We start from the raw sequence: 19130 nt of genomic DNA on the forward strand, positions 1-19130 counted from the left end.
CTAGATCCCGGCCCCGCGCCTAGCTCTACACCTTTAACCCTCTTAGAAGCTGCCCCGTTCCTTAGGTTCAACCCCTTCCATTACCGCTGGTACCTGTCCACTGTTACCAAACGTGTAACCCAGTGGAGTACTTATCCAGGTCTCCGTTAACGCATCACAAGGAGTACTTATCCAGGTCTCCATGAGCAATCGGACGACGAGGAGTACTTAGCCAAGCCTTCCCCGAACGTCGATAGGAGTACTTATCCAGGTCTCCAAGTGCAGCAGGGCAATAAGGAGTACTAGCCAGATCCCCTCCGAGTTTCGGTAGAAACACCAGCCCAACCCCTTGCCAACAACCGGACCATAGGGAGTGCTTAGCAAGGCCTCCCTCGAATTTCACTAGAGATCCAACCTCAGATTTGAAAGAGACAAACAAGCAGGGTCACTCGATTGGAACCCTACCGTTAGCCCGAAAAGCGTGTCGACACCGAGTTACCATTTAATTTCCGATCCTTGTCAGAAACAAACTAGAAACAAACCCCTAATAAACTCGAACTTTTGATTAAAGCCCAAATAATCGTGTGTTGTTACTCTCTCAGTCTCTATAAGATAAATTCCTGTGACAGACTCTGGTCCCCCGCAAGCTATCCAAGCTATAGAGAGGGAACTTGTCGTTACACCATAAAAAAGAGACAAACAACTGATTGGAAAATAAAGATATTAGTTAAATGCTTTCAAATAAAGAAGAAACACAAAAGAAAACTAATTTCCATATAAATTATGGTTGACAATTAAAAGTGGGTTTAGTTATATTTTAATAGCGCAAATAGTCGGTAGTTGTAAGAGTCTAAAAGTTATTTCCAACATAAAAAATAAAAATAAAAATAAATATCTACCTCCATTGGTGTCAACGAAAAAAAAGGATTTTTAAAATGTTAAACAAATTAGTGACTATTTATATAATTCTTAGTGTGAGATACAAATCCTTAAGTGCCACACACACACAACTGCCTCAAGATCTAAATCACAAATTTTCCGCACGTCATATGGGCCAAACAATTGCCCAATGCTTCGGTCATAATGAAATAATAAATTGCTTGGAAAATAAACTATTAGAAACTCTCGATACGGCCATACAAAATAATGACACCTGGCAATTTAGTGATTATATTACGCTGGAAAAAAACTCACTCAACATGGCTAAGAATAATGACAAATTTCAAAATTTATTACGGCAACAACGTTCAATGGGCGACTCTATGGCTGTAAAGTTACTACAATTGGCCCAATCGCGTTCTTTGAAATTGCAATTACCAAATAGTGTGACATCGTTACTAGATAAACGTGGAATATCCGGTGCCGTGGATGATTTCATTAATTCGGCCACCGAGGACACATCATCATCACTACAGGAAGAAGGTACGCAACGTATATTGAATGGTCTTGTAGATGATAAAATTGCTTTAATAACTTCAAGTGCCAAAAAAACTTTTAAACTCAAACCCTACTCTTCTTCTTCCCCTCTCAATTCTGCACTGAACGCACCGTTATCATTGTTGGCTGATAAAAATAAAATCTGGTACTTAACAAACCAAAATTCGAAAAAACCTCCCAAAGGTCGCAAAAAGAAGTACAAAGATAAAAATATGGCTATGATGGGTGGTATGGCGATGATAGCAATGGTGGCCCAAATGTTTCTGGGCAAAGTGATACTGATAGCTGGTGCGGCATTTGTAATGGCTAAAATAGCTTTACTTATCTCAGTATTGGTGAGTTAATCTTCTTGAAAAAGCGTTTTTCGGTATATTACTAGAATTAAATAAATGATTTTAAAATTCCTTAAACCACTAGGCTCAGTATGATAATAATCATGGGGATTACTGACAATGAGTGTGAATGAATGTCCGAACTTTAGTCAATTCTGGTCTGGTCAACTATGCATTTACATATGTATTTGCAATATTGCTGAAAGTACATAATACATACAGATGTCTAAAATGTTGTCTAGTCCCTAATAAATATTTTATTGAATCTGAAATACAAAAATAACCCCTTTTTTAATTTATCTCCTTGGAGAATATAATCGGGAAAATTTAAAAACTTCAACGTGCGCTGAACTTTTTTTAGAGGTATTCAGGATAAATTTTGTTGGAACCCGCCCTTCCAAGACATATAAAACAAAAGTTGGGTTAAGATAGGGTGGCCCAAATTTTTTATATTGTCCACCATAGGGAAAAGTAAAATCTTAAAAAGTATGTCTTAAGGCTGTAGTCAAAGAGAGATACATACACAAGGGTTATCACATTTTTACAACCTCATATCCCAGTATCATAGTTTGATGAGCTTTTCTCTAAGATTATATAAAATCTTAATTATAAAGTGATTCGATAAAAAAGCTTCCGCGCAAAAAGCTTTTAAAATTTGTATTTTTCAAAACGTTGGTCAATTTTTAAAGTCACTGTAAGCAGATATATAACTTAAAGCAAACTATAGGGCCACATGACATAACTAAAATGACATAACCGTTTGTTTTTCACTAATTTTATCCTATCATTACATACATATCATTTTACATCTATCTACAACTTTTTCAATTGTAATTCGAATTATTTTAATTGTAATTCGAGATTTCTATTTGTAGTTCACAACATTTCATTTGTAATTCGAGAATTCCATTTGTAATTCGAATTATTCCATTTGTAATACGAATTATTTCATTTGTAATTCGAAATATTCCATATCTAATTCGAATTATTCCATTTTTAATTCGAATTATTCCATTTGTAATTCGAATTATTCCATTTGAAATTCGAATTATTCCATTTGTAATTCGAATTATTCTATTTGTAATTCTAATGATTTTCTTTGTAATTTCAAATAAAATAATTCGAATTACAAATGGAATAATTCGAATTACAAATGAAATAATTCGAATTACAAATGGAATAATTCGAATTACAAATGTAATAATTCGAATTTCAAATGGAATAATTCGAATTACAAATGAAATGATTCGAATTTCAAATATAATAGTTCGAATTACAAATGGAATAATTCGAATTACAAATGGAATGTTACGAATTACAAATAGAATTGTCGAATTACAAATGAAATGTTATGACTTACAACTAAAATGTTTCGAATTACATCTGAAAAAGGTGTATATACATAAAGTAGAACAAGTAAAAAAGTATCAGTCGGCTTTGCCGACAGAGATATACCCTCAGCCTGTGTATATTGAAACAATTTGTTCCCAAAAACGTATGTATTTAGGGGTTTTTAAAAATGTTGGGCGTTTGAACCGATAAAAATGTTGATTAGGATTAAAGATAAAAAGTTTTGCGTAGGAGATACTAACAGGAATGGATCGACATTGACCATTATGGAAGTGGATCTCCAGCCACTAAATATGGTGCCTATGGGGTTTTTGAACCCCTTCGGGCTGTTTGCTCAAGAAGTATAGACTTGCCCTTGAAAAAAACTTTTACCATCGTAATTGAGGCAGCGAATGCAAGTTGCTTCAACAAACATCAAAGTGATTAAATATCAGGTCTTAAATTGAACTTATCCGAAATTTTATGTGGGAGGTACCGTATGGAGTGGAACAATATAGTCCGTATTTGAACCTGATCTATATCTGGTAGATATATTAGGATGTGTAAAGTATGGACCAATTCGGCCACTCCCTTCAAGAGTAACCATACGAACAATTTATCCGAACATTTTTGAACTTTTGTGTGGGAGGTACCTGAAGGAGTGGACCGATGTGGCTTATCTTCGAACTTAAACTATGTTTGAACAAATTTTGGACCAAATCGGCAGATCCGTTCTAGTGTTATCATGCGCTCCAACCACCTCACACGGTGTCATAGGGGTTTTTTTTGCAACTTTCATGCAATTTTCTCAGGAAGTATGGACTTGCCCCTAATTAAACTTGCACCGTCGTATGGAGGGCAGTGAATACAAGTCGCTAAAACAAAAATCAAAGCTATTCGAGAGATGGCCCTAAACTGAGCTTTTCCCAAATTTTGTGTGGGAGGTACCCGAAGGAGTGGACCGATTGAGACCATATTGAAACCTTATGTAAGTCTGGTACACATTTCAGGATGTGCAAAGTATGGACCAAATCGGTTACTCCCTTCAAGAGTTATAGTGCGCACAAATTTTCCGAACTTTTGTGTGGGAGGTACCGAAAGTAGTGGACCGATATAGCCTATCTTCGAACTTAAACTAAGTTTGGGCAAAATATTACGAAAGCCAAAATTTTAACCGAATCGGTTCATCCGTTCGGACGGACATTGCTCAATCGACTCCAAATTGTCTGAAACACATTTCCTCCAAACATACTTGGGTTATAAAACTATTATTTCGATGAGGCACATTTTGCCCATACGAAAGTGTATATCACCAATATTTTTGAAAATTTAACATAGCTGAAGCCAAGGTTTACCCTTTTAGAACACGCGACTCGTGATTGTATATTATATAAATTAAATACTGTTGGATAAAATGAAATGTTTTTGGACGTGGCAAAAAATATTGGCCCTCAAAGATAATTTGCGAGGAAGCTGTGTGTTAAAAAATTGGTGAAAATGTGTTGAAGCCACCATGCATTTTTTGTTATCTCCCTATTTCTGAGTAAACCACACTTCTCTCGAGTTTCCTGTCAAAGTAAAAGCAGAAGCAAACTAAATAAGGATCATCTCACTAATTTATTACTTTTCAAAATTTCGTCTGCTTCTATCATTAAATAATGCTGACATTTTGAAGCCAGATTTACAGTTTTTTTTTGAAATTGTCTTATAATTTCATTCCGCAAACAGGTTTTTATAAAAACCATATATAGGATTGTAGTACTTGCGATTCTGAGTTATTTGATAGGAATATTGTGAATGTAGTCTGCACAGCTTCATAGAAATCTTTATCCAAATGCGAAAATTTTGTGCGAACATTTTTCTAAAAATCATATTTTTCGGGCCTAATTTTAACAATTGTCATTCGATTTCTTCGTACTTGATTGCACATTTTAGTTTTTTACGTTTCTGATCCAATAAATCATTCCAATAAATCAATCCATCTACTAAAACGCGAGTTACAAGAAATTCTAAAGTAGAAAAATCGTCTAAAATTGTTTTTGGAAATATTGCGTATTTTATCGCGTTTTCTGCGGTTCGTTTCCACTGCAATGAAACAACTAGTACAGCATCTTCGTTTTAGCGGAAACAGAGATTTGAAAACTTCACTTATAAGGGAGCTACATTCATTTTATCTCAAAAAATAGTGTGAGATGCTATATATCGATATAGATGTTCATGGTGAACACTGAAATCGGATGCGGATAAAAATTGTATGCACTTTGCACAAATTAGAGATATTTTATAGGTTTTTTATACCCTCCACCATAGTATGGAGGGTATATTAAGTTTGTCATTCCGTTTGTAACACATCGAACTAATCATTTGCGACCCTATAAAGTATATATATTCTTGATCAGGATAAAATTCTAAGACGATCTAGCCATGTCCGTCTGTCTGTCCGTCTGTCCGTCTGTTGTAATCACTCTAGCGTCCGCAATAATTGAGATAGAGTGCTGAAATTTTGCATCCGTGGGTCTTTTTTCCATAGGCAGGTCAAGTTCGAAGATGGGCTATATCGGTCCACTCTTTCGTATAGCCCCCATATAACGGTACCTCCGAATTTGAGGTATTTTGACGTTCTTCGCCACATTTGCGGACCGAATTAGCTATTATTTGGCACTTAGGGTTCCTAGTGATCAACAAACTTATATCCCAAAGGACATGGGCATAGGTCCATGTTTTGGTATAGTCCCCATATAAGGGTACCTCCCGATTTTCGGTATTTTGAGAATTTTAGCCACAATTTTTAACCGAACTATCTGCAATTTTACATTTGAGGTTCTTAGTGGTCATGAAACATCTCCACCAAACATCGTCAACATAGGTCCATGTTTTGGTATAGGCCCCATATATCGGTACCTCCCGATTTTTGGTATTTTGAGAATTTTAGCTACAATTTTTAACCGAACTAGCTGTAATTTGCCATTTGAGGTTCTCAGTGGTCATGAAATATCTCCACTAAACATCGTCAACATAGGTCTATGTTTTGGTATAGCCCTCATATAACGGTACCTCCCGATTTTCGGTATTTTGAGAATTTTAGCCACAATTTGTAACCGAACTATCTGCAATTTGACATTTGAGGTTCTCAGTGGCCAAGAAACATCTCCACCAAACATCGTCAACATAGGTCCATGGTTTGGTATAGCCCCCATATAACGGTACCTCCCGATTTTCGGTATTTTGAGAATTTTAGCTACAATTTGTAACCGAACTATCTGTAATTTGACATTTGGGGTTCTCATTGGTCATGAAACATCTTCACCAAACATCGTCAACATAGGTCCATGTGTTGGTATGGCCCACTTATAATCGTACCTCCCGATTTTCGGTATTTTGAGCATTTTAGTTACAATTTTTAACCGAACTAGCTGCAATTTGACATTTGAGGTTCTCAATGGTCATGAAACATTTCCACGAAACATCGTCAACATAGGTCCATGTTTTGGTATAGCCCCCATATATCGGTACCTCCCGATTTTCAGTATTTTGAGAATTTAAGCTACAATTTTTCACCGAACTAGCTGTAATTTGCCATTTGAGGTTCTCAGTGGTCATGAAATATCTCCACCAAACATCGTCAACATAAGTCCATGTTTTGGTATAGCCCCCATATATCGGTACCTCCCGATATTCGGTATTTTGAGAATTTTAGCTACAGTTTTAACCGAAATAGCTGTAATTTGACATTTGAAGTTCTCAGTGGTCATAAAACATCTTCAACGAAATTTCGTCAACATAGGTCCATGTTTTGGTATAGCATCCATATAACGGTATCTCCCGATTTTCGGTATTTTGAGAATTTTAGCTGCAATTTTTAACCGAATTAGCTGTAATGATCGGTATTTTGAGAATTTTAGCTACAATTTTGTCTATTCAAAAATAATCGTCAATATATGTCCATGTTTTGGTATATCCCCCCATATAATTGTACCTCCCGATTTTCGGGAATTTTCAGTGGTCACGAAATTTCTTCACTAAAATTCGTCAACATGGGTCCATTTTTGAGGGTCTACATTGTTTTGATGAAACTACCCTCAATTTGGCTCTTGAAGTTCCCTGTAGCTATAAAACTTTTCCGCCAAAAAATTTAAAGATAGGTTGACTCTTTGATATAGCCCCGTAGGTGTTACCTTTCCCCTAGCTGAAACATTTTTTAGATTAGATAATACTGTGCAAAAAATAGAGGTGAAAGTCTGAGGCACGGAAAATTCCTCTTGGGGAAGAAAGGCCTTGGTGAGTATATTATGAACCCCGAAGGACAGATCCGCCGTGAGTCGAACTTCCGCGTTATGGCGTGATGAAATTTTTGTTAGAGACCCTGTGGGCCAACAGGAATTAGCGTTATATATTTGTTCACTGTTGCTTAAGTGCTCTACAAAAACAACAAACAAAGATATAATGCTAATTCATGATGGCTTACAGGGTCTCTTGCAAAAACATCATCACGCCATAACGCCGAAGTTCGACTCACGGCGCATCTGTCCTTCGGGGTTTTTAATATACACAAACCAAGGGCTTTCATCTCCAAAAGGAATTATCTCTACCCCAACATTTGTGTTCACAGTGTAATTTAGCAATAGTGGGAGGCAGTAGGAGTCTATCCCTTGTCGAAAAGTTGTTCCACCTAAAATTGTGAAAGGACCCTAATTATTCCATTTTAATTAAGACTATTTTATGGTGGAGGGTATAAAAAGTTCGGCCCCGCCGAACTTAACGACTTTTTACTTGTTTAATGCTAGGATGCAGCCGATGCTACATCTTAGCCTCCAATGTAAATTTCGAAAAATATATATAAATTAAAACATATAGTCTTGCTGTACATGAAAATCACATGCGGACAAATGATTTTAATAATTACGCGATTTACACGTATTTTAAAATGCATATAAATTAAAATGGGTTATTTGACCTCTGTTTTCATTTCAGAGGTTTCTTAAAATAATAATTTGAGCGGAAGTTGTGGTCTTACTATTGTAAAAAAATCGGAAAAAATCGTTGAAATAAACGAGTTTCATTATGTTATTTTCCAAAGGAGAAGTTAAAGAGTACACTTCAGAGTTGAAGTTTCTAATGTATGATTTTTTAATATATCCACTGTATCTACCTCAAACGGATGCTGACATTTTGAAACCTAAAAAATGGGGTTTTTTGAATTTTTGCTCTAATCGGGACGCCCAGCTGGATTTCTCTAAAAGCTTATTATTTGATTGTAGTGCTCTCGATTTCGCATTTTTTAATGTATAGCATGAGGGTGTAGCCCTCACAGGATCACAGTAATCTGCGCCCAAACACGAAATTTTTGTGCGTAAATTTTTCTCAAAAACCTATTTTTTTGGTTTAAAATTTACAAACGTCATTCGATTTCCGTGGAAACCCGCGTAAAAATCCACCCACTAGATCGGCGGATATCATACCCCTCAAATTTCGAAAATTTGCAAAAAATTGTTTTGAAAATATCGCATATTAAAACGCGCTTTGGATATGTCAGTGCTACTTAAATAAATAGATCTATACGCGTGTTTAAACTGCGCGAAAACAGATATTTAAAAACTCTCGTAAATCCAGAGATATAATAGATTTTTTCTAAAAATTGAGTGCGATGCTACATCCACGGTTCTTGATGGATCGCATTGAAACGGCATAGAATGATGTATTTTTTAATGGTGATTATTGAAATCGGATGCGCATAAAATGTAAATGAACTTCGCGGAAATTATGACCATTTTACTGTATTTTGCACCTTTATATGCAGCAGATGCTACATCGTGGCCGCCAAAAAGAATTTGACAAACTGTACATCAAATAAAAGGGATTGATTCGCTGTGTTGTAAAATCGGATGCGCATCATGTCATTTTCATAATTACGCGGTTTATATGCGTCTCAAATGTTGCAATATTCAATATAACATTATTTTAACGTTATGCCACAGTTGGAATTCCTTCTGATTTAATATAAGGTTCTAATAATATTATCCAATAGGAAAACTATAATTTTTTACAACGGAATATCATCATTATTGCGTGAAATTTTGACGAAATTGCCGAAGAACTCAAACATTTTTTCTCCAACTTTTCCTATAAAACCACAAAAAAATAAAATTAGAATAATATGATTTTAATTTTTTTCGTAATATTTTCTTCGTATTTTTGCAAATATCATGAATACTATAGCTCCAACCTTCACAACTTAGGTTTCATTTTATTCCTCAAAATGTCTGGATGCTGTTATAATTTTTTTTTTATATATTTTTCGTAAGTATGAGCGCTATTGTTTCAAAAATATGTTTGTAAATACGTGAAATTATTTAACAAATTTGATTTTTCGCGAATCTATTGAGACTTTGCGATTATTTTTTGCTTCATTGCAAAGGTTACGAATTCAGTTAACGATAATAGGATATAACAGCTAACTATATTAAGCTGCGATTTTTTTAGAATTTTTTCTAATTATCATAATTAAAACGGTCATATCTTTTGCGCGCATCGATCAAAGTTATTAACGAAAACAGATTTGGAATGCTGATTTTTTTCTTAATCTATGTACCAAAAATCATTGATGTAGTATCAAAAAATTTTTTTGATTTTTTTGAAATGGAAAAAACAATTTTGGACATTTTTCCTGGTATATATGAATCGTTAGCAGAATTTGATATCTATCCGTAAATGCTAAAATAGTTGCTAAATTTGAAAAAATTTGAAGAAATCTTGGAATAAATTTTATTTATTCTAAATCAGAGTCCAAAAAAATCTCTAAAAAAATAATTTAAAAATACGTACAGAATCTAGACAACGCGTAGAAAAATGTGAGACCAAAATTATAAAGATCGCGCTTATAACTTGCATATTACAGCAACAACAAAGAACAGAGACTTATTGTTGGAAATTATTTCAAAAATATATTTTTGGTTAAATACGAAAAGGTTGAAAATTAAATGTTGGGAGTTATTCTATTATTTCGTTAAATTTCGATCTATGAAAACGCGATTATTTGCCATCAAAAATAGTTGTATTGTTTTCTTAACTAGTCTCCAGGATTATTTATACACATTTTCATGCCCTCAAAGCAATTGTTGAAGCACTTTTTCCACTTAGATTGAGACACCTACAAAACAAGGTTTTTAAACGCTTCAACATCAACTTCTGGCGACAAAATCGTTGACCCATAAATTTCACGGTTTGTCCGGTAAAAAACGGCGCTGCACAGTGGTCGAAATCAATGATCTAGCGGCACGAAATTAATAACGGAAACGAATGGAGATATCTTTCTGAAATTTTGCACAAACTCAGTGTGTGTCCGTGGTAATATTGGACTACATGTGAACAACATCGGCTAATATATTGTCCCCATATAACAGTACCTCCTGATATTCGGTATTTTGAAGATTTAAGCCACCCTTTCCTTCCAAATTAGTTGTAATTTAGTACTTATGGTTTCTAGTGATCACTAAACCTTTCCACCAAAAATTGTGGACATAGGTTTACATTTAGGTATAGGCCCCTTTTAAGGTACTCCCGGTTTTCAGTATTTTGGGGTTTTAAAGCTACATTTTCCCACCAAATTAGTTGTAATTTGGTATTTGGGGTTCCCATTGGACACAAACATTCTCCATCAAAAATATTCGGTATTGTTAGGATTTTGTCTACATTTTCAGACCAAATAAGCTGAATTTTGGCATAGGAGGTTCTCGTTGGTTATACATCTTCTCCACTAAAAATTTTAACATATGTCTACATCCATATAACTGTACCGACAGATTTAGGGTATTTTGAAGATTTAAGCTATTTTCCATTTTCAGCAAGATTTGCAGCTAAATTGTGGTTATTGTGTGGAATCTACGAAGCCCAAATTAATTAGTAAAAAAACAATTAATTAGTAACATTTGTAGTTTCGCTCCATTCAACAAAAGTTAATTGCACTAAAAACATAAAAAAATAATTTTTGGAAATTTATTTCTATATAACAAAAAAATACCACACCAGTACCGTCTGGGTATTTTGTCCTGATAACGAAAACGAGTTTCTAAGATCGATTCGGTGAAAAAGAATCCGCACCGATTGCGATTACTAAACCCCTTTTGATAGTTTTTCTAGTTAAAATTGTTATACCCTCAGCATTTATGCTAACGAGGGTATATACACTTTCATACGGGCAAAATGTGCCTCATCGAAATAATGGATTTAGACCCCAAGTATGTTTGGACGAAATGTGTTTCAGACAATTTGGAGTCGATTGAGCAATGTCCGTCCGTCTGTCTGCCTGTCTGGCTGGCTGGAGCGCACGATAACTCTCGAACGGATGAACCGATTCGGTTCAAATTTTGGCTTTCGTAATATTTTGCCCAAACTTAGTTTAAGTTCGAAGATGAGCTATATCGGTCCACTCCTTCCGGTACCTCCCCCACAAAAGTTCGAAAATGTTCGGAAAATTTGTGCGCACGATAACTCTTGAAGGGAGTAACCGATTTAGTCCACATATTGCCTATCGTGGAGCGTGTACCAGACTTATATCAGGTTTTAATATGGACTCAATCGGTTCACTCCGTCGGGTACCTCCCACATAAAAATTTGGAAAAGTTCAGTTTAGAACCATCTCTCGAATCGCTTTGATTTTTGCTTTAGCAACTTGTATTCACTGCCCTTCATACGACGGTATAAGTTTCATCAGGGGCAAGTCCATACTTCCTGAGAAAATAGCCTGAAAGTTGCAAAAAAAAACCCTATGACACCGTGTGAGAAGGTTGGAGCGCAAAATAACTCTCGAACAGGTCTGCCGATTCGGTCCAAAGTTTGGCCTTAGTAATATTTTGTCCAAACATAGTTTAAGTTCGAAGATAAGCCATATCGGTCCACTCCTTCAGGTACCTCCCCCACAAAAGTTCAAAAATGTTCGGAAAATTTGTTCATACGGTAGCTCTTGAAGGGAGTGGCCGAATTGGTCCATACTTTACACATCCAAATATATCTACCAGATATAGATCAGGTTCAAATATGGACTATATTTGTCCACTCCATCCGGTACCTCCCACACAAAATTTCGGATACATGTTCACTTTAAGACCTGCTCTCGAATCACTCTGATTTTTGTTGAAGCAACTTGCATTCGCTGCCTCATTTGCGATGTAAAAGTTGTTTCAGGGGCAAGCCCATACTTCTTGAGCAAACATCCCTGAAGTTGTAAAAAACCCCTATGGTACCATATGTAGTGGCTGGAGATCCATTCTTTTTAGTATCTCCTCCGCAATACTTTTGATCTTCAATCCTAATCAACATTTTTGTCAGTTCAAACGCCCAACATTTTAAAAACTCCCTAAATAAATGCGTTTTTCGGAAAAATTTGTTTCAATATACACGGGCTGAGGGTATATCTCTGTCGGCAAAGCCGTCTGATACTTTTTTACTTGTTAAATTTGCTTTGTTTGAATAAATATTTATAGAAAATAAATACAATTCTCCCAGGCAAAGTCATTAAAAACCGTCTGTAACTTTGGCGAATTTGTTGCAAATGACACCATATTCTCTTGTCCGATAGGTACTGAAAATATAAACATAAAATTCGCTAGTTTATAAAAAAACAACAAAATTGCAACATTGTCAAAAGTTCCTAATATGCTCTGAAATGCCTCGATTTGATAACAATTTGGTCCAGAATGGTTTCATATCGATTTTAAAAAAATACACATTTTTATAAAAATTGTATATGTCATTATAACAAATAAAATTAAAAAATGCATTACTGAACTTCAATGCATTTGGTGCGGAAACTTTTTTCATTTTTCATGCTCTACACGGTGGTATTTTTGATATTTGCAAAAAAGTCCAACAAGTTATAACCCTACTATCCATGTAACTTCAGGCCCCAAACATTTTTTTTAAAATTGAACTTATACCCTCCCTTACCACTAAAAAATAAACTTTGTTTAGTTTTATTACGAATTTATTTAACAATTAAACAAATATAAAAGATTTTTAGCAACAATTTTGTTAAAATCTGATGCATCAAAATTCCTTGCACTTGACAGTGAATAACTGAGTGAATATTTACAACAAAAAAAAAGTTAAAACAAAATTTTAGTCAGCAGAGTGTCTGTAATCGATACAATGGAAAACATTTCGCAATGTTATACTTTGAATTTTTGACTTTTGCGCCGCTAGATCAATGGGTTCGACCAGTGTGCGCTGGTTTGAATCGATTTGAGAGAGCTCGCATTATGTTCTCTTGTTCGTTTTTAGAATTTCTTCAGAATTAATCGTACAACGTTCCTCAAGCCGTATAGTAGCCATATGGTCTGTTTAGCCGAAGAAACTGGCGACCATTTGCCCCGAAGTGCTTCTTCCATGAACAATTTTCGTTGGATTTGGCTCGCCTTCGAAACTCCCACGGTCAATTGCTGTTTTGTTTCGGGCTAATATGCATTAATCCAAGATTCGTCGTCTGTGACGATCATATACACGCCGTTTGAAGCGATCATATTTATTTGCAATTTCTTTGCACCAATCAACAAGAGCCTTTTTTAAGCGATTGTCAAATTTTACTGGTTCTAACGGGAAAAACTCAATTTTTGCGGCAAGGTGTTCATTAGGGTTATGATTTTTTGATATTTTTCTCAAAGCCGATTTCCTGTAGTGAGAATGAATGGATATGAAACGAAAAAAAAAAATAAATTACTTCCCGTTGCACGAATGGATGGTATTTAACCTATTAATGGCTAACAGAACTTTTATTCCACTTAATATTTAAAAAAAGGTCCAGCACAAACCACTTTTAATTTTTATGATATATGAAATAAAGTTATATGTGATATATAGACAGCGGAATCCTATGCAAATGCATATATGGTTAGGATGGTCGTAGAGAAAATCTGATTAGACAGAAACTAGTTTTATCACAAAATAAAAACAAATTGCATATTTTGCATGTCGTGCATATTTTGACATATTTGCATAAAATGAGCATATGCAAAACCATATGCAAAAATATCTACTCAAGGATTTGTGGTCTAAAATTCCCACAAAAATGGCTGAAATGTGGTATTAAGTCTTCGTTAGGGGTATGAAACTTTACACCTGAAATTTGTCAGCATGGGTCCTCGTCTTCATATAGCCCCCATAAAACGGTACCCGATTTCCGATATTTTGAAGGTTGTAGTCTCAACATCGCACTTAAATGGCTGACATTTTATATAAAGCCTTCGTTGGGAGTACAAAACTTTCCACCAGAAATTTGTCAGTATAGGTCCACGCCTTCATATAGCCCCTTTAGAACGGTACCTCCGGATTTCTGGTATTTTGCAGGTTGTGGCCTCAATATCCCTCCGAAATGTCTGAAATTTGGTATTAAGTCTTCCTTGGCGCTATAAAACTTTCCACCTGAAATTTGTCAGTATAGATTCACGTCTTCATATAGCCCTTACAGGACGGTACCTACGGATTTCTGGTATTTTGAGGGTTGAGACCTCAATATCTCTCCGAAATGGCTGAAATTTGGTATTAAGTCTTCCTAGGCGGTATAAAACTTTCCACCTGAAATTTGTCGGTTTAGGTTCAGTTCTTCATATAGCCCCCGTAGAACGATACCTCCCGATTTTCGGTATTTTGAAGGTTGAGGCTGTGGTTATACATTCCTCTATTTTATTGACTTGTCTGAAAAGAATTTTAAACAGAAAAATTTTACATAAAAACATTTTTGTACCTATAATTGAAATATTTGTTGTATATATCATATGTTTCGCTAGCAATTTGATCAGAAGCCAAAATATCCCTAGTCCCAAAATTTGACATGAATCGGACCAAAAATAGGGTTTGCATAAAATTCCGCTGTCTAATAATGACTAACGAATCAGAATTTTTGCTGGGATGGATAGTAAGTTGATTTGTAGGTAGTTACGACTACCGAAAGTACTATAAAAACACATTATTTGGGAATGGTAACAACTTACAAATCAACTTACTAACCCATTATTTTAACATGGGCACGTCGCACTGAATAAATACAAAATAAACTAAAATACATATGTTCTAAGTGGTTGAGGTGAATAATTTTGCCAACAAAATACTCGCGTGCCGACGGTGAGTATTGAACTCTCAACATTCGGTTTTGTAGTCGGACAAACGATCTGTGCCACCGGAATAATTACATAGTACTATTTTTCAGCTTTCTGGTAATGGAGAAGGTAGCTTGTTTACTGGGCTACTTTGTATCATTGTAAAGACGATACTTTGTCAGGTTTTTCTTTTAAAATAGCGCTGAGATATTTTCATAAGAATAAATCATACGTGTTTTGCCCATTTCTACCCCGAACATCGAACATTTGCTTCAGTCGAACTACAGCGACTGTCATCTAGCTGGTTGTATCGTCAATATTCATCACAATTGATCCCCACAGGTTGGAAACATACAACACAATTTGGAGTCCTTCTGAGATTGTTTCAGCTTCCCCATCTTTCACTTTGAGCACAGCGAACTTAATTTCAAATGAAGCGTCCTTATCAAATACTTCCTTTTGATATTCTTGTGGATTCCATACTGATTTGGATTTCAATTCCAATAGCGTAAAGCTGGTGGAACACCGTTTCATGGTTTGCTAATAACTAATAGTTTTGCAATGTCAGTTGGTTTGTGTTTCCCTTTGTTCGTTGATGCTGCATGTCCTCCTCCCAAAAGTTATCTTTAATGCGTGCCCTCTTCGGAACAATTAGGTATCGGTGAGGTGTTAAACGTGGACATAGTCGGTTCCATTGTCCTCTTTCGCTTGGATGCTAATGGCACCAACCAGCAGGTTGTCCGTTCGAGTAGCCGATGGTCTCAATTTAAATTTTCCAGAGGTTATTTTCTTTTTTGAACATCCATACACTCATTAACCTGGTGACTTCAAACAGTTCCTCCAATGAATCATCGTTTTGTTTTTTTTTTTTTTTTACTGCACCGCTTGTTAGTTTTGTCTAAATTGGGTAGTCAGATTTATGCGGCAAGTTGGATGTTTTGCTCCATATGGCTTTAAGTTTTAAATAAGGCTTCAACTAATGACAGTTCATAAATGTGGTTTCTGTAAAAAAATCATCCCTAACAGGTAGCCAATGGAAAAACACATAATTAAATTGAATGTAAACGGAGTACCCAGCAAAAATACTCATTACAAACCCCCTTTCTAACCCATTATTTTAACAAGAATATGTCGCGCGAAATTAGTAATTATTTTTGACCCCTTAAATATGCAATTAAAAAAGTAATGATGACTTTTGGTAAATCTTTATATATATGGGATGTTTTGCTCCCTATGGTTTTAAGTTTTAAATAAGGCTTTAAATAATGGCAGTTCATAAATGAGGTTTCTGTAAAATATCATCCCTAACAGGTAGTCTTCCCTGCCTTACCCCTTGGCGAACAATGTCAAACCTTATCCACTAATAAATTAATTGTTTTAAAATATTAAAACAACAGCATTGGTATTAAGCCAGACTATTTCGAAAAATTAAAATTGTAACAGTTATCCCAATAAAAAAACCCACCAATGTATTATTTGAGAAACACTGGTACGGTTTGTATCGTTGGTTATCGCTGGAATAAGCTACCAACAACATTTTGTTATGTTGCTTTCGTTGTAACTCAACGACACATAACAGTGGAAGAAGGTTTGTTTTGTATTGCAAACACATTCGTCGGGGTTGTGTGTGGTTGCCACACCTTTATACTTCGAGCTGACGATGATGTTTGGTTATAAAATGTTTTTTGTTGAAGAAGTTATTGAAAAATAACTTCGGTGGAGAATATCCACAAACAAGAAACAAGGTAACTGATGAGATCCTGTGGCGAGGATCGAAACTTGTCTTCCCTGCCTTACCCCTTGGCGAACAATGCCAAACCTTTTCCACTAATAAATTAGTTGATTTAAATACTAAAACAACAACAGCGTGATTAAGACTTTTTTCCTGGGTAGCTAACCCAAAAATTAATAATATATAATTGTTCCACAAACTTCCCATACGGGACAAGGGAGACTTCTCTCATATCAATGGGTGCACACCGATTCATATTAGCTCAATGATATGGGACCTACAGTTTGTCGCCGAGTCCGAACGGCGTGTCTAAGACACCACTTTTGCAGAGAAGTTTTAAATGGCTGAAATACTCAGAAAATGTCGCCAACACTACTGAGGGGTATTTTGCCACCGTTGAAAAGTGTTTTGATGTTGCCTGGCCGGGGAATAGAACCCACGACCTTCTGTGTGCAAGGCGGGTGTGCATACCATTGCACCACGGTGGCACCCAAAAATTAATTGCGATCATATAAAATCGTCAATGTTTTATCCAAAGGATACATTCAATCCTAAATATTCAGAATATTTTATGCTGGATGGTATCAAAAGTTCGACCCGGCTGAACTTTATAATTGTTTTTCAAAATTTGCTAAAGTGACGCGTCGAGTTATGTGGGGGTTGTTCCAAACCGTAGACCTATATAAACAACTTGGAAGAAATGTTTTTAACATCTGGGAAAACACAATCCTATGTGTCAACCAATACCTTTAAAATTCTTTAAAACGCCGACACGTCAACGCGCCGCTTTATATTTTATTTTCCTATATTAGCCTATTTTCAATACCAAAATTTCTAGGAACCTACAATACATTTGACAAAAATTTTATTCACCTACTTCAATCCGTGCGATGCAGAAGATTAACAAACGGAATGAAAAACTTATGTGTCCACTATGTAGTGGAGGGTATACAAATTATTTTCACTTTCTTATACTTTGTGCTAAAAGCAGCATATTCAAGGGGATAGCATAAAAATTAAAGTTTTGGTGATCCATAAATGTCAAATCGTACGTAACGTATCTGAACCAATTTTCAACAAAATTTTTGGTACGAAAAAATGAACTGTGTAATTTCAAAAGTACATATATTGGCAGAATCTGATTCTAAGAAACAACATAGAGAGGGTTTTGGAGCCACCTCTACTCCTTTTCCCTGTTTACTAACAAATACTACCTTGTATCACAGAGTGTTGTAGGATGAAAAAAGACACATTTTGACATTTATTTATTTACCCATCAATTCGTTTCAGCACTAGAGCAATAGGAGCAATAAAAGAGACAAAAAAACAGACAAAATTGTAAACTAATAAAAATGTACGGGTATTCTTATGGGTGGTAAAATTATTACAGGTGATACAAATGGAATGACAAATTTACGTTCTATGCTTTGGTGGTGGGTAATAAAACCAGTCATGGGGTCAATCATAAACAAAAATTTCAACCTTTTCCTTTTGCAATACTTAAAAACGATCTAAGAATGATTTATTTTCAGGGCAGTCTCAAAAAGGGCTCCAGTGGAAGCAGTGGTAACACCGAACATGTCATTGTAACAGGAGGCGGAGGAGGTGGCGGCGGCGGTGGTGGTGGCCATAGTCATGAACATAGTTCAGGCTGGCATCGGAGCATGCCACTTCAGTATCGGCATCCAATGGCTGAACCTCCCATAGCCTATTATGAGGCATCGGAACCCGAGGAAGAATTTAATAGAAGACAAATTCCAGTATAGGTGATTAAAACATTCCAAAAGAAACACACATACATACATTAATACAATTTTTATTTGTAATTATTGATTGTACAAATACACTCGAACTTATAAACTAAAATGTTCAAATCTGTTGACTTTTTTCATTCGACTCGACTTAATAAATAATTAAAATAAAATAATAAACGAAATATTAATTTAAAAATACAACAAATGTGGTTCTCATGTTATTGTCTTCTGCTTCGTTATCTCAATAAAAGGTAAGAATGTGGGTTACAAATTTGTTGTATATTTCAGGTTGGTTGCATCTTGGAGAAATTTGAGTGGTAGCTATCATGCCACTCCGTTATGCTTAAATAATTCTTGGATATGGTATGTATGAGTGCCGATAAGGCGTTTCACTTGGTTTGTGGCTTAAATTTGTTTTAAATGTTTCTAGGGTTGATAAGTAAATAAAAAATCTTTGGTAGACAAGTGGCTGTAGTTTGAT

The 19130-nt window shown here is 35.4% G+C and overlaps 2 protein-coding genes across 2 annotated transcripts in view; one reads left to right on the plus strand and one right to left on the minus strand.

Annotated features, from left to right (window-relative positions):
* LOC141389530 (uncharacterized) overlaps positions 1–19130 on the minus strand; it is a 1388168-nt gene that overhangs the window by 693238 nt on the left and 675800 nt on the right. The window lies entirely within an intron of this gene.
* On the plus strand, positions 1029–18661 carry Osi10b (DUF1676 domain-containing protein Osi10b). Its single transcript, XM_073963798.1, has 3 exons — positions 1029–1401; positions 1600–1751; positions 18428–18661. Exons 1-3 carry the CDS (start codon positions 1029–1031, stop codon positions 18659–18661), a joined length of 759 nt encoding a protein of 252 aa, XP_073819899.1.

Source organism: Musca autumnalis, unplaced genomic scaffold, assembly GCF_047663935.1.
Source record: "Musca autumnalis isolate F117 unplaced genomic scaffold, ASM4766393v1 scaffold_1, whole genome shotgun sequence".
NCBI lineage: Eukaryota > Metazoa > Arthropoda > Insecta > Diptera > Muscidae > Musca > Musca autumnalis.

Excerpts from the sequence above, each read along its gene's own strand:
- Osi10b (XM_073963798.1), top strand. The coding sequence starts at position 1,029 with ATGGGCCAAACAATTGCCCAATGCTTCGGTCATAATGAAATAATAAAT. Across the intron at positions 1,402-1,599 it reads ATCATCACTACAGGAAGAAG|GTCGCAAAAAGAAGTACAAA; the intron begins GTACGCAACGTA and ends AACCTCCCAAAG. Across the intron at positions 1,752-18,427 it reads CTTTACTTATCTCAGTATTG|GGCAGTCTCAAAAAGGGCTC; the intron begins GTGAGTTAATCT and ends ATTTATTTTCAG.